Consider the following 25,535-nt stretch of genomic DNA (forward strand, 5'->3'; position numbering starts at 1 on the left):
AAAAAAACAGAAAACACACTGATATGCCACCCCCACCATAAAGGTGATAAAGGGATCCTAACCCTAACCCTAAAGGGATCCTAACCCTAACCCTAAAGGGATCCTAACCCTATCCCTAACCCTAACCATAACCCTAAAGGGATCCTAACCCTATCCCTAACCCTATCCCTAACCCTACCACTAACCCTACCCCTAGCCCTAACGGGGTCCTAACCCTAATCCCTTTAGGGTTAGGGTTAGGATCCCTTTAGGCTTAGGGGTAGGGTTAGGATCCCTTTAGGGTTAGGGTTATGATCCCTACCCCTAACCCTAACTATTTCTGTTTATAGTGGGTTTTTTACTTTACTTTGATGATTGGCAGCTGACACACATTTCTCAGCATGCGTTTAAAAAACGCAAACGCATGAAAAAACGCATGTAAACGCGTCAAAACGCCGTATGCGTTTTGAAACGCAAGTGTGAAACCAGCCTTATACAGAGAGTTCTGTGCAATATAACATAAACTCAATAAAAGATCAATGAGACAAGGATACACCCATAGGGCTCATACTCACTTGCAAGAAACTCGGATGAGTCTCGCACGTCAATACCCGACACTGCACCCGGCACTCAGGAGTGGAGCGTGCGGCTGCTTGTATTGCTATGCGACCGCATGCTCCGATCTGAGTGCCTGGTGCCGTGCATTGACTTGCGAGACTCATCCGAGTTTCTCGCAAGTGAGTATGAGCCCTTAAGTAGTATGTCTGTTTTTGTGAGTATCTGAATAAAACAGGTGTACAGCAGTCTTCTGAATCATCACTCATATATGACTATTCACTTATGTACAGCACTCTTCTGAATCATCACTCATATATGTACAACAATAACATTTATTGCTACCTGTGTTACCCAAATACCCACTTCACTTTTCCATCAGGAATGTCGCTGATGCGAGCACGTGTGACCTAATACATAACTTGGAATCCATCCTTCAGCTGCAGGGCAGTCATCAGTTGCAGCCCGGAATACCAGAAACATGTTTTGTTGATTACTTGCCAAAATTTGAACAACATCTCCTTGGTAAACATTGATCTCATCCTCCTTCACTGCTGTGTAATCATGTGTCACCAGCATAGTGGAGATATTGCTACTTTCAGTCTGAGAGTAAAGAAGAAGAAAAGGAAAAATAATTTTCAATAAATGATCAAACAATGGTACAAATATTAATACTTTAACATTGAAAAACTCTAGGCTAGGTTTGTACTTTAAAATAATGAATTTACTAATTCATAAATCACACGGTTCAGTATCTTCTAAACTACATTTGTCAATAGTCCTCATTCTGGGATCTCTATTGCTTTTTCTGTGTATTTAAAGGGACTCTGTCACCTGAATTTGGAGGGAACAATCTTCAGCCATAGGGGCGGGGTTTTCGGGTGTTTGATTCACCCTTTCCTTACCCGCCGGCTGCATGCTAGCTGCAAGATTGCCTTGTGCAGGCATGTACTACGGAGGACAGAGAATGAACTTCAATCCAATATTGCAGCCAGCATGCAGCCAGCGGGTAAGGAAAGGGTGAATCAAACACCTGAAAACCCCGCCCCTATGGCTGGAGATTGTTCCCTCCAAATTCAGGTGACAGTGTCCCTTTAAAATCCATAAGGGTTAACTTGCACATCAATCCTCGATCTTCATCAGTGTCACAATCTAATTTCCTGTTCAAAGATAAACAGTTGGGCCAATTCTTTCTGTGGAGTAATAGGAGGAAACCAAAGTACTACAAAATACAGAAACAATAATGACTACAATTACAGATGTCAGAGTTGAGTCATTGCATTTTGTTGCAGTTTATTGAATCCTTGACTCTTTTGGATCAGCACTATAACTACTACTCTCGCAGGCAGGGTCCTTCATCTTCCTATACCAGTCAGTGATTTGTATTGTTTTTATGATGTATTCCCCTTTTTGCCTGTAAAGCGCCATGGAATAAATGGTGCTATAATAATAATAAATAACACTGGGGAACACAATTTTTTAGGAGTTAGGTCAGACAACTGTTCTTAACTAATTTTTGGATGCTGAATCCAGAAATGATCTCTATCACCTCAAGTTTTTGAACTATAGGATTTTTGTCTTCTCAAAAATATGTAAACTACTGTACCTAAAAAGTGTTTTGTTTTTTTTAAATAGTACAAATATGCATTTACGACAAGAGGAAGAAGGAGCAGACATGATCTGAAACAAAGGAAATATGTACATATGTAAATAAAACGCTGAGATTGAAAGTTACAAGCTTTGAAAACTAACAAAGAAAAAAATCATAAAAGATATATAAATTACAACTAAGCGCCCAATGTAAAGAGAAAAGCTATCACAAATCCTATTTATTCCTACTATGATAATTTTTTTGTGTAAAGATATTGATAATTATGACGTATTGGGAGCTGCACACACCTCTCACCACACTGTCTCAGTTGTGACTACTCTTACAAGTTGCCATGTAGCTCTATATGAGTTGAATTGTAATCAGATAACAAGTCTTATTACAGATATCAGTGCAATTGTGCTTCTCTGGCAGGTAAGTTGTGGAGGAAAAACTTGACGTGCTAGAAAAAAACTGACTACATTTTTGGAATCAGCATGCCAATTTTAGTATAAATCAGCTCAAAAACCTAACTCAACAGAAATTTTTTTTCAAATTGTTCCCCAGTGTAATAATAGTTGCCTAGTTTGAGGAAAGATGATGTTGTGTATCATTCTAGTTTTTGAAAGATATCCTTACACATTCAGGTCTAATTAGGCATTTGGTTTGACATAATACAAAATTCTAGAGCAGGATAAATGCCTGATCGCAGGGCCCACACAACTGAAATCAGCACCCATCACCATGAATGCAGTGAGGAGGAGATTGGATATGTGATAAACAGAGGTGTAGCTAGGGTTTTGGTTCAGGGGGGGGCGAAACTTCTGAGTGGGCCCCTAACCTAACTTTGATTACAACTCGGTGACGTACCCTAATAGTTGAGGAAGACCGCAGCAGGTGACAGCGATGTTGCTAAAAATAATCTTAATATATAGTTACCTTGTAATGTCTTCACATCCTGTTCCGTCCAGATGTGTCCGAATCCCAGAATTCCAAGCAACGGAAGTTCACCGATGTCCATATTGGGACACGAAGTGATGGGTGTCTCAATATGGAAACTGCTGGTGGTACCAGTCTCTTGAGCGGTACCGCCAGTTGAAAATCGTTGGAGTACACACACACACTGTATACGCCGTATGCACCACACAAACACACACACTATATATGCCGTACGTACCACACACACGCACACTGTATATGCCGTATGCACCACACACACACACACTGTATGCACCGTACACAGCCTCTTGCGTGGTACCACCAACGGAACACAGTCGCGAACACGCCGCCACCGGGATCAGCCGAATGATTCCCTGACTGCCTCCATCTTTGTACAGGAGGAGCGCATGTGCAGTTTTTTATGTGACCGCCGCCTTCTGTCTGCACAATGATGGCGGCGGTCTGATTTATTGCACAGTGAATTATTCGGCTGATCCCAGAAGCAGATGCGTGGCGGTGTCTACAGGCAGAGGAAGTCTTAGCGCCCCTGTCACCGTCACGGACCGCCCCTGGCACATTAACCCCAGGCACACTGCGAGCAAACATGATCGCAATGTTCCGGCAGCATAAGGAAGCATCGCGCAGGGAGGGGGCTCCCTGCGGGCTTCACTGAGACCCTCGGAGCAACGCGATGTGATCGCGTTGCTCCAAGGGTCTCCTACCTTCTTCTCCCTGCAGGCCCCGGATCCAAAATGGCCGCGGGGCTGCATCCGGGTCCTGTAGGGAGGTGGCTTACCAGCGCCTGCTCAGAGCAAGCCCTGGTAAGCCTGCAGCCTTGCATGTCAGATCGCTGATCTGAGACAGTGCTGTGCAAAGTGTCAGATCAGCGATCTGACACTATAATGTGATGTCCCCCCCTGGGACAATGTTGTAAAGTAAAAAAAAAATATTCACATGTATAAAAAAAAAAATCCTAAATAAAGAAAAAAAAAATATTGTTCCCATAAATACATTTCTTTATCTAAATAATAATAAAAAAAAACAATAAAAGTACACATATTTAGTATTGCCGCGTCCGTAACGACCCCACTTATAAAACTGTCCTGCTAGTTAACCCCTTCAGTGAACGCAGGAAATACAAAAAAAACAACTGCAGAACAAAAAGTAGAATAACACGCGATCAAAAAGACAGATATAAATAACCATGGTACCGCTGAAAACACCATCTTGACCCGCAAAAAATGAGTCGCCATACAGCATCATCAGTGAAAAATTAAAAGTGTTATAGTCCTCAGAATAAAGAGATGCACAAATAATTATTTTTTATATAAAATAGTTTTTATCGTATAAAAGCACCAAAACATAAAAAAAGATATAAATGAGGTATCTCTGTAATCGTACTGACCCGAACAATAAAACTGCTTTATCAATTTTACCAAACGTGGAACGGTATAAACTCCCCCCCAAAAGAAATTCATGAATAGCTGTTTTTTTCATTCTGCCTCACAAAAATCGGAATAAAAAGCAATTTCGTGCCCGAAAATCTTACCAATAAAAACATCAACTCATCCCGCAAAAAACAAGACCTCATATGACTCTGTGGACTAAAATATGGAAAAATTATAGCTCTCAAAATGTGGAGACGCAAAAACTATTTTTTGCAATAAAAAGCGTCTTTTAGTCTGTGACGGCTGTCAATCATAAAAATCAGCTAATAAAAACGCTATAAAAGTAAATCAAACCCCTCTTCATCACCCCGTTAGTTAGGGAAAAATAATAAAATAAAATAAATGTATTTATTTCCATTTTCCTATAAGGGTTACGGCTAGGGTTAGGATTAGGGCTAGGGTTGGGGCTAGGATTAGGTTAGGGCTATGCTTGGGGTTAGGGTTAGGGTTGGGGCTAGAATTAGGGTTGGGGCAAGGGTTAGGGTTTCAGTTAGAATTGGGGGTTTCCACATCGGGGGCTCTCCAAACACGACATGGCGTCCGATCTCAATTCCAGCCAATTCTGCGTTGAAAAAGTAAAAGAGTGCTCCTTCCCTTCTGAGCTCTCCCGTGCGCCCAAACAGGGGTTTAATCCAACATATGGGGTATCAGCATACTCAGGACAAATTGGACAACACTATTTGGGGTCCAATTTTTCTTGCTACACTTGGGAAAAGAATTGGGGTGGTTAAAAAACCATTTTTGTGGGAAAAAATGATTTTTTATTTTCACGGCTCTGCGTTATAAACTGTAATGAAACACTTGGGGGTTCAAAGTTCTCACATCACATCTAGATAAGTTCCTTGGGGGGTCTAGTTTCCAATATGGGGACACTTGTGGGGGGTTTCTACTGTTTAGGTACATCAGGGACTCTGCAAATGCAATGTGAGGCCTGCAGACCATTCCATCTAAGTCTGCATTCCAAACGGCGCTCCTTCCCTTCCGAGCACTGCCATGCCCCCAAAAGGTGGTTCCCCCCACATATGGGGTATCAGCGTACTCAGGACAAATTGGACAACAGTTTTGGGGTCCAATTTCTCCTGTTACCCTTGGGAAAATACAAAACTGGGGGCTAAAAAATAATTTTTGTGGGAAAAAAAAATGTTTGTCATGGCTCTGCGTTATAAACTGTAGTGAAACACTTGGGGGTTCAAAGCTCTCACAACACATCTAGATAAGTTCCTTAGGGGGTCTACTTTCCAAAATGGTGTCACTTTTTGGGGGCTTTGATGTTTAGGCACATCAGTGGCTCTCCAAACGTAACATGGCGCCCTATCTCAATTCCAGTCAATTTTGCATTGAAAAGTCAAACGGCGCTCTTTCCCTTCCGAGCTCTGCCATGCGCCCAAACAGTGGTTTACCCCCCCATATGGGGTATCAGCGTACGCAGGACAAATTGCACAACAACTTTTGGGGTCCAATTTCTTCTAATACCCTTGGGAAAATAAAAAATTGGGGGCAAAAAGATCATCTTTGTGAAAAAATGTGATTTTTTTATTTTTACGGCTCTGCATTATAAACTTCTGTGAAGCACTTGGTGGGTCAAAGTGCTCACCACACATCTAGATAAGTTCCTTAGGGGGTCTACTTTCCAAACTGGTGTCACTTGTGGGGGGTTTCAATGTTTAGGCACATCAGGGGCTCTTCAAACGCAACATGGCGTCCCATCTCAATTCCAGTCAATTTTGCATTGAAAAGTCAAATAGCGCTCCTTCCCTTCCGAGCTCTGCCATGCACCCAAACAGTGGTTTACCCCCACATATGGGGTATCGGCATACTCAGGACAAATTTCACAACAACTTTTGGGGTCCATTTTCTCCTGTTACCCTTGGTAAAATAAATCAAATTTGAGCTGAAGTAAATTTTGTGTGAAAAAAAGTTAAATGTTCATTTTTATTTAAACATTCTAAAAATACCTGTGAAACACCAGAAGGATTAATAAACTTCTTGAATGTAATTTTGAGTACCTTGAGGGGTGCAGTTTTTAGAATCGTGTCACACTTGGTTATTTTCTATCATATAGACCCCTCAAAATGACTTCAAATGAGATGTGGTCCCTAAAAAAAAATGGTGTTGTAAAAATGAGAAATTGCTGGTCAAATTTTAACCCTTATAACTCCGTAACAAAAAAAATTTTGGTTCCAAAATTGTGCTGATGCAAAGTGGACATGTGGGAAATGTTACTTATTAAGTATTTTGTGTGACATATCTCTGTGATTTAAGGGCATAAAAACTCAAATTTGGAAAATTTTCTAAATTTTTGCCACATTTCCATTTTTTTTCACAAATAAAAGCAAGTCTTAACAAAGTAATTTTGCCACAATCATGAAGTACAATATGTAACGAGAAAACAGTGTCAGAATCATCAGGATCCATTGAAGGGTTCCAGAGTTATAACCTCCTAAAGGGACAGTGGTCAGAATTGTAAAAATTGGCCCGGTCATTAACGTGCAAACCACCCTTGGGGCTTAAGGGGTTAAAAATTATCTGTGTCTGACCGTGTATAGAGCATATCACATCTCGTGGGTAGGGGAGGAAGCAAAATACAATACAGACATTACAGCAGGTGATCACAGGATTTCTTTTGTCAGGTAAATATTTCATTGACTGTTTTTAAACAATATTTTACCCCACAAAATGTATCCTCTGCAATCTCCTGCTGTAATGTCAGTATTGTCTTTTGCTTCCTCCCCTGCACAGGAGCTGTGGTATTATTCTGTACACGGTCAGACACAGACAATTTATAAAATGAATTTTCGTTTGTGGGAAAACCTTTTTAAAAAGTAAATATTAACTCCAAAATGGCTCCTTCTAAAAAGTAGGCCAATGACAATGAAAGGAAAGCACCAAAGGCACAACATTGAAGACAACAACAGGCAAATGAGACTCTTGAAGAGCAACCGCATCACTGGGACATAAACAATGCATATAAGTGTAGGCATCAACCACGAGTTCCCTGGTGCAAAAGTAATTAGATTATCACAGGATGCCATTAGGCAACAATAAGGCTGCAAACAGAAATCTGCAGTCTTAAATCTGCAGCAATACCATGCTCACAAGATGACCCAATGGAACCAGCACACCACACCGTCGAGTTGAGCAGTCAGCAGATGGGGAATAGGTGAGTGGATAGGTGAGTGAGCACATGGGGGGAAGATATTCTCAATGCTGCAGAGTCTGCCCCCATCGTGGCATCACCACTCTTCTGATGCAAAAGCATTGGGCCTCCATCTAGTCTCTATATAAAGACCAATATTGATATTACTGCCATATGGTCAGTGGTAAATACCAGTCCTACAGAACATATAAGAGATTACAGCACAGTTTTAGATGGTGACTTACAGAGGACAATCTTTCTGATGGAATCATTCACTTTTCCAGATTTTTCCATCTGGCCCAGACCGACATGACATCTTCTTCCAGCCAGGACTTGTCTGCAGAGGTTACAATATAGACACATTTCACTTGTCATATTCCAGCCCCATCACCATCTATTCCCAACCTGCACAAACTCTTCTTCCTGCTGATACCCCAATACTGAGCCGCTGCTGCCGTATGTGACCCTAGTACTTAATCTGCTCTGTGGAAAAGAGTGCCTCTAGATGGTAAAATAAACCACTAGAATATAGTAATGCCAGGTGCAAGTGCCCTAGAAAACAGTACCCACATTTTGTTCCCTAGAAACCTAGAAAGTAATAATGCCCTGTGTGTGCCCCTTTGACAGTCACAATAACCAGAGTTCCCTATAACAATAAGTGCCCACTTTACATTTAATAATGTTCTGAGTCTCCCCCCGGTACAGCTCCCTTATACACAGTATAATGACCCCTCGCTGTATACTACCACTCACATTGACCGCTTAGTAGCCACCAAACTGTTTAATGGCTCCAAAAATGAATAATGACCCCCTCACTGTAATCTCTACACTGTATGATGGCCCCCTACAAAGCCTACATATAGTATAATGCACCAGATAGTTCTCAGTATAGTGAACTCCCCATAGTCCTCCATATAGAATTCCGACAACGAAGAGTTAATGAAAAGGATGGCACAAGAGGAATGCAGACTCTTTAGGACTTGGACTCATAAATAACTGATCTGCAGTTGTCACGAATTAACAGGGTATATGGTGCTCTGCAATTTTAAGCGTATAGCTGAATGAACATCAAAACAAGTAACTATGCGGCACTCACCCTTTTTTTGCTGTGTATTCGTGCACTTTATTGGACATAGCTTGTACAAGTTTATACATCCATGTTAGGACATCAGGTTCACAGGAGGGTGCGGTCGTGGAGAGTGGACGGCGGCCGTTTCGCACGGAATGTGCTTCCACGGGTCCAGGTCATAATAGTATAATGCACCAGATAGTTCTCAGTATAGTGAACTCCCCATAGTCCTCCATATAGTATAATGTACTCCACATAGGCCTCCATATAGTATAATGCACAGATAGTTCTCAATATAGTATGATGAACTCCTCATAGGCCTCTATAGTATAATGCACTCCCCATAGGAAGACTCTAGAGTATAATGCACCCACCATAGGCAGACTCTATAGTATGATGCACCCTCCACAGGCAGACTCTATAGTATAATGCACCCCTATAGTAAGACTCGATAGTATACTGCACACACACCCTCACTACAGGCAGACTCTATAGTATATTGCACACACCCCCTCCCCATAGGCAGACTCTACAGTATACTGCACACATCCCCTCCTCATAGGCAGACTCTATAGTATATTGTACACACACCCCACCCTGTAGGCAGACTGTAAAGTATATTGCACACACACCCTCCCCATAGGCAGACTCTATAGTATATTGCACATACACCCTCCCCATATGCAGACTCTATAGCAGGGGTCCCCAACCTTTCTTACCTTGAGAGCCACATTCCACAATGAAAGTTGGTCGAGAGCCACAATGCAGATAGTCATAGAAAAATCTAGAGAAGGCACAAATAATAACATGTAGATTTCACTTTCACTCTATCCTTATGTATTTTACATTATTGTTATGCAAATTGAACTCTAGTGTCACCTATTGGAAGTAGCAATCTTAAAAGTCAATACCCTTTAACAGTCCCATAAGATGCTTCATCCATATGGAATTGGCCCCATATACTGCTCCATATGGAATTGGCCCCATATACTGCTCCATATGTAATTGGCCCCATATACTGCTCCATATGGAATTGGCCCCATATACTGCTCCATATGGAATTGGACCCATAAGATGTTCCATATTAAATTGGCCCAATAAGATGCTCCATATTAAATTGGCCTCATAAGAAGCTCCCTATATTACTGGCCCCATAGGATGCTCCCTTATATTACTGGCCCCATATAAGATGCTCCCTATATCACTGGCCCCATAAGATGCTCCCTCTATTATTGGCCCCATATATTGCTCCAAATATAAAAAAAAAATGAAATACTCACCTCTCGTTGCTTGTCGCTGCTCTGGACTCTTCACCATCGGCGTCTTCCTGCTCTGCGCTGTGACTGCTCAGGCAGAGGGCGCACACTGGTGATGTCATCGCGCCCTCTGACCTGAACGTCACAGTCAGAGGATGGAAGACGCTGCAGTGCTGGAACCGGGAGAGTGATTTCTTCTTAGAGCCTCCCAAACCGCATACAGTTCTCTGTAGTTTGAAGATTTTTGGCTGATATCTTCTGGCCATCTGCCCTGGATGAATGATCCTTCTAAATGACCTCCCCATCCCCATTGACTGGCGTCTGTAGTGATCACCACACAAGGGGTCAAGATCCATGGAACACCCACTCTTAGGTTGCTGTAATGTGTCCACCACTGCAATGACCTTTTTACGGTTTTTGATAAATGGATTATTCTGTCCAGTGATAACTGACGCCGATCCCATATTGAGAGAACTTGATCCTGTAATAATCTTGAATGAGCTTGGGCCCATCTTATGCAAGTGATGCAGGCCGTCATCTTCCCTAGGATCTTCATGGCTGATCTTATAGTGATCTGATGTCTCAGGAATTCTATGATCAATTTCCTCATAGATTCCTGTTTTTCTCTTGGCAGAAAAGATTGTCTTGAGGTAGCATCTAGAAGGACTCCCAGGAATACCTTTCGGGACTCGGGCTTTAGGTGTGATTTCTTCCGATTTACGACCCAACCTAGGTGTTCCAACACTGAAATGGCTCGATCTCTGTGTAGAGTTAAGGTATTTTTTGTTCTGGCTACCAGCAGAAAATTGTCCAAATAAGGAATTATTGTAATTCCTTCGTTTCTTAAGAATGCCACTACCTCTGCTACCAATTTTGTAAATATCCTTGGTGCTGAGGCAAGGCCGAACGGGAGACACTGAAATTGGAGGTGGCAGGTTTGGTCCGGAAATTTTACTGAAAACCTCAGAAGTTCCTGAGATGTTGCATGGATTGGAACCTGATAATACGCGCTTTTTAAATCGAGCGTACACATTACCGAATTTTTGTCTATAAGATGGATAGTTGACCTTATTGACTCCATTCTGAATCTTTTGTATTTCCCATACACGTTTAATGGTTTTAGATTTATTATTGTGCGTGTTTCCCCTGATGGCTTTGGGATTGAAAATAGGGAAGAGTAGTGACCTCTGGCTATTTCTGTTGTAGGAACCCGCACTACAACCTGAGATCTGAACAACTTTTGAAGGTCTTTGAACATTGGTGAATTTTCCGCAACACTTGTAGGTGGGATACACCTCTGTGGTGCTGGATATATCAATTCTATTTTGTAACCTTCCGAAATTATACTGAGGACATGCGCATTTTTTTTAATTTTTCTCCAGTTGTTCAGAAAAAGACTGAGTCTGCCCCCTATCCCTATGGCGTCATTGTCTCCTAGATCCAGGGCTTGAACCAAAAAGGGAATTTCTTCCCCTTTTGTTTTGAGAATAGGCTCCTCTAAAGGCACCTCTGCTGGATCTATATTCCGGCTGTTTGCCTCTATAGGAACTTCGAGGTGGGGGTCTTTTCCGAAATGGCTGAAACTTCCTCGGTTTGTCCTCTGGAAACCCTTTTTTATTGTCTGAAGCGGATTCTAGAATGTCATCTAAAGCCTGTCCAAACACTTTGGATACTGAAAAGGGAATTGCACATAATTTATTCTTAGATTTCTCCCATACCTTAATTGGTATGGGAGATTTGTGGATGATATTTTGCTAATTTTGCAAGGGGGTGTGACTAAGTTTTCTGATTTCATGCTCTATTTGAATAACAACAAGTGTAACCTGCGTTTCACCAGCGGCATTCCATCAAACGAGGTTTCATTCTTGGATGTGCTCCTTACAGGCAGCAATGCAACACATAGGGTTAATACTTCTCTTTATAGAAAAGACAATTCTGGAAACACAATCCTGATGTCTTCAAGCGCACACCCTCGACATACCATTCATGCCATTCCTAGGGGTGAGCTCACGAGAGCGAGAAGAATTTGCTCTAGTGAGGAAAGTTTCCACAAGGAAAGTCATCTTATTTCTGATAGATTATTTGATAGGGGATATAAAAAATCTAATATAAGACATGCATTCAGACATGTTTCCAAAATTCCACGTGCTGATTTATTGTATTCTGACAGTGAAAATGCAAGTGCCGCTCCTGAAACGCAGATTACTTTTTCTACCGCTTATAGCAGTCAGTACAATAAAATGAAAGAGATCATTCTTAAATATCTCCCTGTAGTCAATCAGGATAAATCTTTATGCACAATTCTTCAGAATGGATGCAGAGTAGTGGCCAGGAGAGGTTGCACACTGGGGAATATTTTGTCTCCCAGTATGGTGCGCCAGAAAAAAACTCCCACATCATGGCTATCAATAAAAGGTTTTTTTAAATGTTCTGGCAACAGATGTAATGTCTGCCAATTTGCAGACAACAAAAGAACTACTTTTTCCTCGAATCACAATGTTACTTATAATATAAAATCATTTATTAATTGTGATTCTGACCACGTCATATACTGCATAAAATGTAAGGCTTGCAACATTTGCTATATAGGTTACACCACAAGGAAAATAAAAAAAAGAATTTCAGAACACATAGCAAATATAAATAACAATAATTCAGGCTATTCTGGGGCTACGAAACATTTTATTTCTGTACATAAAGGAGACCTATCAGATTTTTCATTTTTTGGCATAGAAAGGGTTAGTCAGTCACCTAGAGGTGGAGACTGGAAGAAACAATTAGCACTGCGGGAAGCCTTTTGGATTCTGACTTTAGACACTAAACATCCACACGGTATGAATTACAGGAATGACCTTTTTTACATATATTGAACTAACAGATAGATCTTGCGGCAATTTAAAGTATATATTTATGCAATTTCAGTGTATTTGAAATAGGAGAAAAAAGTCTTGTTATGTGTGTTTAGCTGCAGCCTTTTTCAATGCAATTGATTGCTATGTCTGTGATTGGTTCCTTGCTATATATAAACCTGTTCATCTATATGGTATTAGTTCCTATGACTAAGGGCGCCGTGGTGCGCCAGAAACGCGTCAGGCAGAGAGAGTCTCCCTCTCTCTTTTTTAATATTGTTTTTTAAAATGCTTCAATAAATTTTGGATATTTTACTTACACTGGATGGACGTGCTGGATATTCCCTTTTCCTTTCTTCTACTTCAGCTGAAATCACCAGCAGGTACTGCACCCACCAGTTACATTCATTTGCAACGGCTTACAGATGCATATCTCGGCGTGTCAAACTCCTAACTTTTCCTCTCCCCCCCTCCTCTTTTCTTGAATATTCTTAGATGCATTATCTCCTGACCAAGATTTAAGCCATATAGCCCTACGAGTTGCATTGGATAATGAACTATTCCTGGCTGCAAATCTCACTGATTCCGCTGACGTATCAGCCATAAAGGCTGTGGCAGATTCTATTATGGGTAAAAAGGAAATTATATCAGCCCGCGGGGTTTTATTCACCAAATGTTCCTCTAATTGCCCTATCCACAAGTACATGGACCTGGCTACTGACGTGGCCGCTATGTTAACCTTTATCAGGGCTGCCGACGTTTCCCAAGCACGACGCAACAGAATATCTGCCTTGCAGTCCATAGCATCTCTGAGACTAGATGAGTCCTCGAATGGAATAGCCGTTTTCTTAGCCACCTTGGCTATAGGTACGTTGACTTTCGGAATTTCTTCCCATGCCTTGATATCTTCCGGATCAAATGGTAGACGACTCTTAAATTCCCGGGACATTATTAGTCTACGTTCCGCATCCTTCCATTCTTGTAATATCATCTGTCTGATATGATCGCTTACGGGAAATACAGTCTTTCTTTGTGATGTAAGACCTCCAAACATCAAATCCTGTCTGGATCTTGGAGCGGCTCTTCCTTCATTTGCCTGTACTAAATCTTCTGTGTCTTCCACAGGAAAAAGAAACTTCCTTCCTTGATCCTGTTCACCCGGCGGTAATTCTCCTTCTTCTTGATCCGACGTTCTAATGTCCGATTCTTCTCTAGATGAATCACCTACATCCTCTTGATCCAGGTCAATTCGTGGTCTTTTGCGACTCTGACCTGGGCTGGAAGGATACCGTTGTGTCATGGTAGCCAATGAACTCTGCACTTCTTCCCGAATTAAGGTTCTCATTTCGGATAATAATGATGGTTGCTCCTCTCTTACAACCCTGGATATGCAGGTCCTGCATAGCTCTTTTTTTCACAGGCTTCAGGTAATTTCACATTACATATGGAGCATCGTCTGGACTTTGTCAAGGTTTTGCTTGACTTTTTTGTCACTGGCAGGGATGTCTGCTGAGCCTCCTTATCCCAAGTATAAGAGTGAGTACAGCTTAGTGACCAAATTACGTGAGAAGGTAATCTGCGCTATGCGCACTTACCCCTGCCTCCTCACTCCTGAGATCCATATCCTCTGTTTAAACAAATAATGCTGTGTAAATGGGACATCCCTTGCCGGAAGGATATCGCAGTACTGCTGCACTTACCCTTCGACTCCGGCATTGCAGACCTCCTCTCTGGCTGGCTACAGCTGTGTGTCCTGTATTTAATTCTGGCGCTCGTGTGTGGAACGCTGGACGCTTTCTCCCCACATCCGGTGCTCTTTTATGACACACAGTGGAACGCACACTCGGCCACCGAATCTGCCGGAAATGACGCTCTGACATCACCGGAAGTGACGCTTCCTCACTTACTTCCGCGTTCCACGCAGTGGAACGCACGCTGATCCAGGGAGGTTCTGCCGCTCCTTCATGCTCGTATCAGAGCATGCGGACCTTTGCGCCTTCCTGGCGCCGGCGCCTCTTGAATCCTGGCACCCGAGCCAAGAGCCCCCCCGGGAGGAAGCGGCTCACCCAGGAGCCCGTCTGCTTGACTGGTCTCTGGGGCAGAGGGACTCCCACCTGGGAAGTATCTGCCCTGGGCTAGCGACGAGATATTGGAACCAGCTGCACGATCCCCCTGAGCCTTCCGGTCCGGTAAGTCCTCTCTCGTGTGTCCCTCCATGCAGGGACAGGAAAAAACACTAAGGGAAAGGGGGCGGAGTGGGACCTTTTAACCTCTCGTGTTGTTTTCTGTCCCTGCAAGGAGGAGGAGAACGTCCTCCAGAGTGCTGTCAGGGGGACGTCCTGGAAAATCTATATGAATAATACAGTTAATTTCTTGCGTAAAGACCTTTGGCTTACAATCACATTTTATATGTCAGTATATGTCCAGAAAAATCAGATAATTTTCAACTTATTTTCATATGATTGTCATTTGTGTGCCATCCATGTGACATCTATTTTCATACACGTATACTAAAAAATGTACATGGTCAAATACAGTTTCCTACATTTATAATTGAAATGTATGACTAGAAATCATCGGATAACACTTGGGTGGTAAGTATGGGATCTGTTTTTCTACGCACCCATAGACTTGAATGGGTGCAACTCATACGAGACTTGGAAGAAAGTAGTGCTGTAAATTTTTTTCTCAAAGACTATTGGACCAAGAAAATAGTCATTCTTCTGAACCTCCCTATTGAATAACATGGGTTATTGGACTGTTAGTGTGCTGTCCGATTTATATAATCATCTATACACCGAAGAAAAGTCTGCGAAACGCCCGTCGATAGCGGCGTGCCACGGGTCCCATTTATCATGGGTAAGCACTTGTAGATAGCTATGAGTTTTTCTCAAGGGATTATTTGAGGATTGAAAAATCCTTATACCCACTTCAACGGGGACATTACATAATAGGATAGTTGTCGTCTCCCCCACTTACCCTTACATACTTTTACTATGTCACTACACCAATATTGATGATTATTGCAGATGTTATTTATTGATACTTTTTTATTGTTAAATTTGTGAGGTTTGTTTAATAAATTTATACATTTTTACTATAACACCTGTTTTGGACATTACTCCATTTTTTCTTTGGTATTGCCACTCATCTAAACACTCATGAGTACTTAACCCCTTTACCCCCAAGGGTGGTTTGCAAGTTAATGACTGGGACAATTTTTACAATTCTGACCACTGAGGTTATAATGAGGTTATAACTCTCGAACGCTTCAACGGATCCCAGTGATTTTGACATTGTTTTCTCGAGACATATTGTACTTCATGTTAGTGGTAAAATTTCTTTGATATTACCTGCGTTTATTTGTGAAAAAAATGGAAATTGGGCAAAAATTTTGAAAATTTCGCAATTTTACAACTTTGAATTTTTATGCCCTTAAATCACAGAGTTATGTCACACAAAATACTTAATAAGTAACATTTCCCACATGTCTACTTTACATCAGCACAATTTTGGAACCAAGTCCCTGATGTACCTAAACAGTAGAAACCCCCCACAAGTGACCCCATATTGGAAACTAGACCCCCCAAGGAGCTTATCTAGATGTGTTTTGAGAACTTTGAACCCCCAAGTGTTTCACTGCAGTTTATAACGGAGAGCCGTGAAAATAAAAATAATTTTTATTTCCACAAAACTTATTTTTTAGCCCCAGTTTTGTATTTTCCCAAGGGTAACAGGAGAAATTGGACCCCAAAGGTTGTTGTCCAATTTGTCTTGAGTACGCTGATACCCCATATGTGGGGGGAACCACCGTTTGGGCACATGGCAGAGCTTGGAAGAGAAGGAGTGCCGTTTGGAATGCAGACATAGATGGAATGGTCTGCAGGTGTCACATTGCATTTGCAGAGCCCCTGATGTACCTTAACAGTAGAAACCCCCCTCAAGTGACCCCATATTGGAATCTAGACCCCCAAGGAAAATTTTCAATCCCCAAGTGGTTCACTACAGTTTATAACGCAGAGCCAAGAAAATAAAAAATCATTTTTTTCGCACAAAAATGATTTTTTTAGCCCCCCAAATTTTTATTTTCCCAAGGGTAACCAGAGGAATTGGACCCCAAAAGTTGTTGCCCAATTTGTCCTGAGTACACTGATACCCCAAATGTTGGGATAAAGCCCTGTTTTGGCGCACGGGAGAGCTCAGAAGGGAAGGAGCACTGTTTTACTTTTTCAACGCAGATTAGTTTGGAATTGAGATCGGACGCCATGTCGCGTTTTGAGAACCCTTGATGTGCCTAAACAGTGGAAACCCCCCAATTCTAACTGAAACCCTAACCCAAACATACCCGAAACCCTAATCCCAGCCATAACCATAACCCTAACCACACCCCTAACCCCAACACACCCCTAACCCTAATCCCTACCCTAACCATACCCCTAACTCCAACACACCCGTAACCCTAATCCAAACCATAACCCTAACCACACCCCTAACCCTGACACACCCCTAACCCTAATCCCAACCCTAATCCCAACTGTAACTTTAGCCCCAACCCTAACTTTAGCCCCAACCCTAACTGTAGCGCCAACCCTAACCCTAACTGTAGCCCCAACCCTAACTGTAGCTCTAACCCTAACTTTAGCCCAACCCAAACTTTAGCCCCTTACTTTAGCCCCAACCCAAACCCTAACTGTAGCCCCAATTCTAACCCTAACTTAAGCCCCAACCCTAACTTTAACTTTAGCCCCAACCCTAACCCTAACTTTAGCCCCTAACCCTAACTTTAGCCCAAACCCTAACCCTAACCCTAGCCCTAACCCTAATGGGAAAATGGAAATAAATACATTCTTTAAGTTTTATTACTTTTCACTAACTAAGGGGGTGATGAAGGGCGGTTTGATTTACTTTTAGAGCGGTTTTTTTTAGAGGATTTTTATGATTGGCAGCAGTCACATACTAAAAGACACTTTTTGTTGCAAAAAATAGTTTTCGCGTCTCTTGAAAGCTATAATTTTTCCCCATAGTCATGTGAGGTCTTGTTTTTTAAGGCACGGGTTGACTTTTTTTGGTACCATTTTCGGGAAAGTTACATTTTTTGATCGCTTTTTATTCCAATTTTTGTGAGGCAGAATGAACAAAAACCCGCAGATAATGAATTTCTTTTGGGGGGCATTTATACTGTTCTACGTTTGATAAAATTGATAAAGCAGTTTTATTCTTCGGGTCAGTACAATTACAACGATACCTCATTTATATAATTATTTTACGTTTTGGCGCTTTATACAATAAAATCTATTTTATATAAAAAATAATTATTTTGCATCGCTTTATTCTGAGGACTATAACCTTTTTATTTTTTCGCTGATGACGCTGCATGGAGGCTCGTTATTTTTTTCCTTTATTTAGGATTTTTTTTTTTTAAGTGTAAATATTTTTTTTTTACTTTGTAACATTGCCTCAGGGAGGACATCATGTTATAGTGACAGATCGCTGATCTGATACTTTGCAGTGCTCTGTGTCAGATCAGCGAACACACAGGCACTGCAGGGAAGTTTGCCGGCGCCTGCTCTGAGCAGGAGTTTGCAAGCCACCTCCCTCCAGGATCCGGAAGGCCCCCCCGCAGCCATTTTAGATCCGAGGCCTGCAGGGAGGAGGAGGTAGGAGACCCTCGGAGCAACATGATCACATCGCGTTGCTCCGAGGGTCTCAGGGAAGCATGCAGGGAGCCCCCTCCCTGCGCGATGCTTCCCTGTGCCGCCAGAGCGCTGCAATCTGTTCCGGGGGATAATGTGCCCGGAGCGGTCCGTGACCACTCCCTGATGACGCTGCATGGAGGCTCGTTTTTTGCAGGACAAGAAGACGTTTTCAGTGGTACCATGTTTTTTTATACCCCTCTTTTTGATCGTGTGTTATCCAACTTTTTGTTTGGCGATATGATAATAAAGCGTTGTTTTTTGCCTCGTTTTTTTTTTCCCGTGATCACTGAAGGAGTTAACTAGTGGGACAGTTTTATAGGTCGGGTCGTTACGGACGCAGCGATACTAAATATGTGTACTTTTATTGTTTTTTTTTATTTAGACAAATGTATTTATTGGAACAATATATACCGTATATATTTTTTTTCTTTATTTAGGATTTTTTTTTTAACCCCTTAAGCCCCGAGGGTGGTTTGCACGTTAATGACCGGGCCAATTTTTACAATTCTGACCACTGTCCCTTTATGAGGTTATAACTCTGGAACGCTTCAACGGATCTTGGCGATTCTGACATTGTTTTCTCGTGACATATTGTACTTCATTTTAGTAGTAACATTTATTCGATATAACTTGCGTTTATTTGTGAAAAAAACGGAAATTTGGCGAAAATTTAGAAAATTTCGCAATTTTCCAACTTTAAATTTTTATGCCCTTAAATCACAGAGATATGTCACGCAAAATACTTAATAAGTAACATTTCCCACATGTCTACTTTACATCAGCACAATTTTGGAACCAAAATTTTTTTTTGTTAGGGAGTTATAAGGGTTAAAAGTTGACCAGCAATTTCTCATTTTTACAACACCATTTTTTTTTAGGGACCACATCTCATTTGATGTCATTTTGAGGGGTCTATATGATAGAAAATACCCAAGTGTGACACCATTCTAAAAACTGCACCCCTCAAGGTGCTCAAAACCACATGCAAGAAGTTTATTAACCCTTCAGGGGTTTCACAGGAATTTTTGGAATGTTTAAATAAAAATGAATATTTAACTTTTTTTCACACAAAATTTATTTCAGCTCCAATTTGTTTTATTTTACCAAGGGTAACAGGATAAAATGGATGCCAAACATTGTTGTACAATCTGTACTGAGTACGCTGATACCCCATATGTGGGGGTAAACCACTGTTTGGGCGCATGGCAGAGCTCGGAAGGAAAGGAGCGCCATTTGACTTTTAAATGCAAAATTGACAGGAATTGAGATGGGACGCCATGTTGCGTTTGGAGAGCCCCTCATGTGCCTAAACATTGAAACCCCCCACAAGTGACACCATTTTGGAAAGTAGACACCCTAAGGAACTTATCTAGATGTGTGGTGACCACTTTGACCCACCAATTGCTTCACAGAAGTTTATAATGCAGAGCCGTAAAAATAAAAAATCATATTTTTTCACAAAAATGATCTTTTCGCCCCCAATTTTTTATTTTCCCAAGAGTAAGAGAAGAAATTGGACCTCAAAAATTGTTGGCCAATTTGTCCTGAGTACGCTGATACCCCATATATGGGTGTAAACCATTGTTTGGGCGTATGGCAGAGCTCGGAAGGGAAGGAGCGCCATTTTACTTTTCAATGCAAAATTGACTGGAATTGAGATGGGATGCCATGTTGCGTTTGGAGAGCCCCTGATGTGCCTAAACATTGAAATCCCCACAAATGACACCATTTTGGAAAGTAGACCCCTTAAGGAACTTATCTAGAGGTGTGGTGAGCACTTTGACCCAATAAGTGCTTCACAGAAGTTTATAATGCAGAGCCGTAAAAATAAAAAATCATATTTTTTCACAAAAATAATCTTTTCGCCACCAATTTTTTATTTTCCCAGGGGTAAGAGAAGAAATTAGACCACAAAAGTTGTTGTGCAATTTGTCCTGAGTGCGACGATACCCCATATGTGGGGGTAAACCACTGTTTGGGCGCATGGCAGAGCTCGGAAGGAAAGGAGCGCCATTTGACTTTTCAATGCAAAATTGACTGGAATTGAGATGGGACGCCATGTTGCGTTTGGAGAGCCCCTGATGTGCCTAAACATTGGAACCCCTCACAAGTGACACCATTTTGAAAAGTAGACCCCTTAAGGAACTTATCTAGATGTGTGGTGAGCACTTTGACCCTACAAGTGCTTCACAGAAGTTTATAATGCAGAGGCGTAAAAATAAAAAATCTTATTTTTTCACAAAAATGATCTTTTCGCCCCCAATTTTTTATTTTCCCAAGGGTAAGAGAAGAAATTAGACCACAAAAGTTGTTGTGCAATTTGTCCTGAGTACGATGATACCCCATATGTGGGGGTAAACCACTTTTTGGGTGCATAGCAGAGCTCGGAAGGGAAGGAGCGCCATTTGACTTTTCAATGCAAAATTGACTGGAATTAAGATGGGACGCCATGTTGGTTTGGAGAGCCCCTGATGTGCCTAAACATTAAAACCCCCCACAAGTGACACCATTTTGGAAACTAGACCCCCTAAGGAACTTATCTAGATGTGTTTTGAGAGCTTTGAACCCCCAAGTGTTTCACTACAGTTTATAACGCAGAGCCGTTAAAATAATTTTTTTTTTTTCGCAAAAATTATTTTTTAGCCCCCAGTTTTGTATTTTCACAAGGGTAACATAATAAATTGGACCCCAAAAGTTGTTGTCCAATTTGTCCTGAGTACGCTGATACCCCACATGTGGGGGGAACCACTGTTTGGGCGCATGGCAGAGCTCGGAAGGGAAGGAGCGCCATTTGGAATGCAGACTTAGATGGATTGGTCTGCAGGAGTCACGTTGCATTTGCAGAGCCCCTGATGTACCCAAACAGTAGAAACCACCCACAAGTGACCTCATATTGGAAACTAGACCTCCCACGGAACTTATCTAGATGTGTTGTGAAAACTTTGAACCCCCAAGTGTTTCACTACAGTTTACAACGCAGAGCCGTGAAAATAAAAAATCCTTTTTTTTTCACAAAAATGATTTTTTAGCCCCCAGCTTTGTATTTTTACAAGGGTAACAGAATAAATTGGACCCCAAAAGTTGTTGTTCAATTTGTCCTGAGTACACTGATACCCCATATGTGGGGGGGAACCACTGTTTGGGTGCATGGCAGAGCTCGGAAGGGAAGGAGCGCCATTTGGAATGCAGACTTAGATGGATTGGTCTGCAGGCGTCACGTTGCATTTGCAGAGCCCCTGATGTACCCAAACAGTAGAAACCACCCACAAGTGACCTCATATTGGAAACTAGACCTCCCACGGAACTTATCTAGATGTGTTGTGAAAACTTTGAACCCCCAAGTGTTTCACTACAGTTTACAACGCAGAGCCGTGAAAATAAAAAATCCTTTTTTTTCCCACAAAAATGATTTTTAGCCCCCCAAATTTTTATTTTCCCAAGGATAACAAGAGAACTTGGACCCAAAAAGTTGTTGTCCAATTTGTCTCGAGTACGATGATACCCCATATGTTGGGGTAAACCCCTGTTTGGGCGCACGGGAGAGCTCGGAAGTGAAGGAGCACTGTTTTACTTTTTCAATGCAGAATTGGCTGGAATTGAGATCGGACGCCATGTCGTGTTTGGAGAGCCCCTGATGTGTCTAAACAGTGGAAACCCCCCCAATTATAAATGAAACCCTAATCCAAACGCACCCCTAACCCTAATCCCAACTGTAACCCTAACCACACACCTAACCCTGACACACCCCTAATTCTAATCCCAACCCTAATCCCAACCGTAAATGTAATCCAAACCCTAACCCTAGCCCTAACCCTAACCCTAATGGGAAAATGGAAATAAATACATTTTTTTAAATTTTATTATTTTTCCCTAAGGCTAGGTTCACATTGCGTTAGGGAAATCCGTTTAGCACTAGCGGATTGCGCTAACGCAATGTCTTTTTAGGTGTCGTGTTTAGTGGTCGCGTTAACGTCCCCGGTCTGGAAGATCGGGGATCGGACCTGGGGCGCGCCGCGGACGCTGCAAGCAGCGTCTGAGGCGCGCCACAAAAGAATGGCACCTTGCTAGCGCGAGCCAAAAATGGCACGCTCTAGCGATGCGCTACACCAGAAAATCACATTGCTGTCAATGGTTGTGCTAACGGACCCGTTGCACGGCGTTAATTGTGACATTTTCGCCGTGCAACGCTGTCCGTTAGCGTTAACCCATTAACGCAATGTGAACCTAGCCTAACTAAGGGGGTGATGAAGGGGGGTTTGATTTACTTTTATAGCGTTTTTTATATCGGATTTTTATGATTGGCAGCCGTCACACACTAAAAGACGCTTTTTATAGCAAAAAAGTTTTTGCGTCTCCACATTTTGAGACCTATAATTTTTCCATATTTTGGTCCACAGAGTCATGTGAGGTCTTGTTTTTTGCGGGACGAGTTGACGTTTTTATCGGTTACATTTTCGGACATGTGACAGTTTTTGATCGCTTTTTATTCCGATTTTTTGTGAGGCAGAATGACCAAAAACCAGCTATTCATGAATTTCTTTTGGGGGAGGCGTTTATACCGTTCCGCGTTTGGTAAAATTGATGAAGCAGTTTTATTCTTCGGGTCAGTACGATTACAGCGATACCTCATTTATATCATTTTTTTTATGTTTTGGCGCTTTTATACGATAAAAGCTATTTTATAGAAAAAATAATTATTTTGGCATCGCTTTATTCTGCGGACTATAACTTTTTTATTTTTTTGGTTATGATGCTATATGGCGGCTCGTTTTTTGCGGGACAAGATGACGTTTTCAGAGGTACCATGGTTATTTATATCCGTCTTTTTGATCGCGTGTTATTCCACTTTTTGTTCAGCGTTATGATAATAAAGCGTTGTTTTTTGGCTCGTTTTTTTTTTTTTTCTTACGGTGTTCACTGAAGGGGTTAACTAGTGGGCCAGTTTTATAGGTCGGGTCGTTACGGACGCGGCGATACTAAATATGTGTACTTTTATTGTTTTTTTGTTTTTTTTTATGTAAAGAAATGTATTTATGGGAATAATATTTTTTTTTTCTGCTTTATTTAGGAATTTTTTTTTTTTTTTTTTACAAGTGTGGAAATTTTTTTTTTTACTTTTTCACTTTGTCCCAGGGGGGGACAATACAGATCACCGATCTGACAGTGTGCACAGCACTCTGTTAGATCGGTGATCTGACATACAGCCGGGCAGGATTAGAGCTGCAGCTGCAGCCTGATCCTGACCCGGAAGTGCTCCCTGCAGGACCCGGATGCAGCCTGGCGGCCATTTTGGATCTGGGGACTGCAGGGAGAAGACGCTCGGTACACGGTGAGCACATCACCGTGCACCGATCGTCTCAGGGAAGCCCGCAGGGAGCCCCCTCCCTGCGCGATGCTTCCCTGCACCGCCGGCACACCGCGATCATCTTTGATCGCGGTGTGCCAGGGGTTAATGTGCCGGGAGCGGTCCGTGACCGCTCCTGGCACATAGTGCCGGATGTCAGCTGCGATAGGCAGCTGACACCCGGCCGCGATCGGCCGCGCTCCCCCCGTGAGCGCGGCCGATCGCATATGACGTACTATCCCGTCCCTGGGAATTAAGTCCCAGGTCACCTGGACGGGATAGTACGTCATATGGGATTAAGGGGTTAAGTGTAAATATTTTTTTTTTACTTTGTAACATTGCCTCAGGGAGGACATTATGTTATAGTGACAGATCGCTGATCTGATACTTTGCAGTGCTCTGTGTCAGATCAGCGAACACACAGGCACTGCAGGGAGGTTTGCCGGCGCCTGCTCTGAGCAGGAGCTTGCAAGCCACCTCCCTCCAGGATCCGGAAGGCCCCCCGCAGCCATTTTAGATCCGAGGCCTGCAGGGAGGAGGAGGTAGGAGACCCTCGGAGCAACATTATCACATCGCATTGCTCCGAGGGTCTCAAGGAAGCATGCAGGGAGCCAGAGCTCCCTGCTGCCAGAGCGCTGCAATCTGTTCCGGGCGATAATGTGCCCGGAGCGGTCCATGACCACTCCCGACACATAGTGCCGGATGTCAGCTGTAATAATCAGCTGACACCCGGGGGTGATCTGCCGCGCTCCCGCCGTGAGCGCAGCAGATCGCCTATTACGTACTATTCCGTCCATGGGAAGTAGGGCCCACCCCACATGGACGGAATAGTACTTCTAATGACAGAAAGGGGTTAAACCTATAGCCCACTCAAGTACACTGAACAAAATTTAGCAATGCATTTGGTGCATCTCTTGGGCTTTATATGCAAGAGAAAATTAAATCTACTCCCTTAGCTTTCAGATACAATGTAAGTCAATTTTCTGCAGTACATTATAGTAAATTTGTTGTACTGTCATAGACAATGACCCTGTCTGGCAAAGCTCCAAAAAGTTGTGACTTTTTGGAGCCAGTTCTCAGTCACAGAAGTGATTATAAATAGTCTTCTTTAACTCCTTTATGATTGCCTTTTCACGATGATCATTAACCCTTTCCTGATGTTGGTTTGATCCAAATGTTTACTCCTCAGGTATGGTCTTACCCAGTAAAAAAAACAGCAATGGAGATGAGCAGTATAGCTGCTGTTAATTAGAGATGAGCGAGCCTTTCAAATTTCAGTTTGATTTGGCGAACGTCCCTGAATGCCATTGAATTCAATGGGAGGCAAAACCAAACGCACAGACAACACCTTAAAGGGAGCCAAAAAGCTTCCCAAACAGCTCAAATTAGGGGCAGACAACAGGGAAAGTTACATACAGTACTGTTATGGACCTGGTGGTTAGGAGTACCCGGAACGACCTGATGGTTAAACTCACACAGGACAAGCTCTGGGAAGTGGGAGCTCTGCTGACCGCAACCCCTAATCCTATCACACAACTAGAAATAGCCGTGGAGCGCACCTAACACGACCTAGACGCCTCTTCACAGCCTAAGAGCTAACTAGCCCTAAAGATAGAAAATAAAGCCTACCTTGCCTCAGAGAAATTCCCCAAAGGAAAAGGCAGCCCCCACATATA

General features: G+C 42.3%; 1 protein-coding gene across 1 annotated transcript in view; it reads right to left on the reverse strand.

The window, feature by feature from the left end:
• Positions 1–229: 229 nt before the first annotated feature.
• TRIO (trio Rho guanine nucleotide exchange factor) overlaps positions 230–25,535 on the reverse strand; it is a 2,940,676-nt gene continuing 2,915,370 nt past the window's right edge. The window contains 2 exon segments of the mRNA XM_069730426.1: positions 230–936; positions 938–1,137. Of these exon segments, the coding sequence (XP_069586527.1) occupies positions 885–936; positions 938–1,137 (252 nt within the window). The 3' untranslated portion in view covers positions 230–884.

The sequence above is a fragment of the Ranitomeya imitator genome, chromosome 6, assembly GCF_032444005.1.
Source record: "Ranitomeya imitator isolate aRanImi1 chromosome 6, aRanImi1.pri, whole genome shotgun sequence".
Lineage (NCBI taxonomy): Eukaryota > Metazoa > Chordata > Amphibia > Anura > Dendrobatidae > Ranitomeya > Ranitomeya imitator.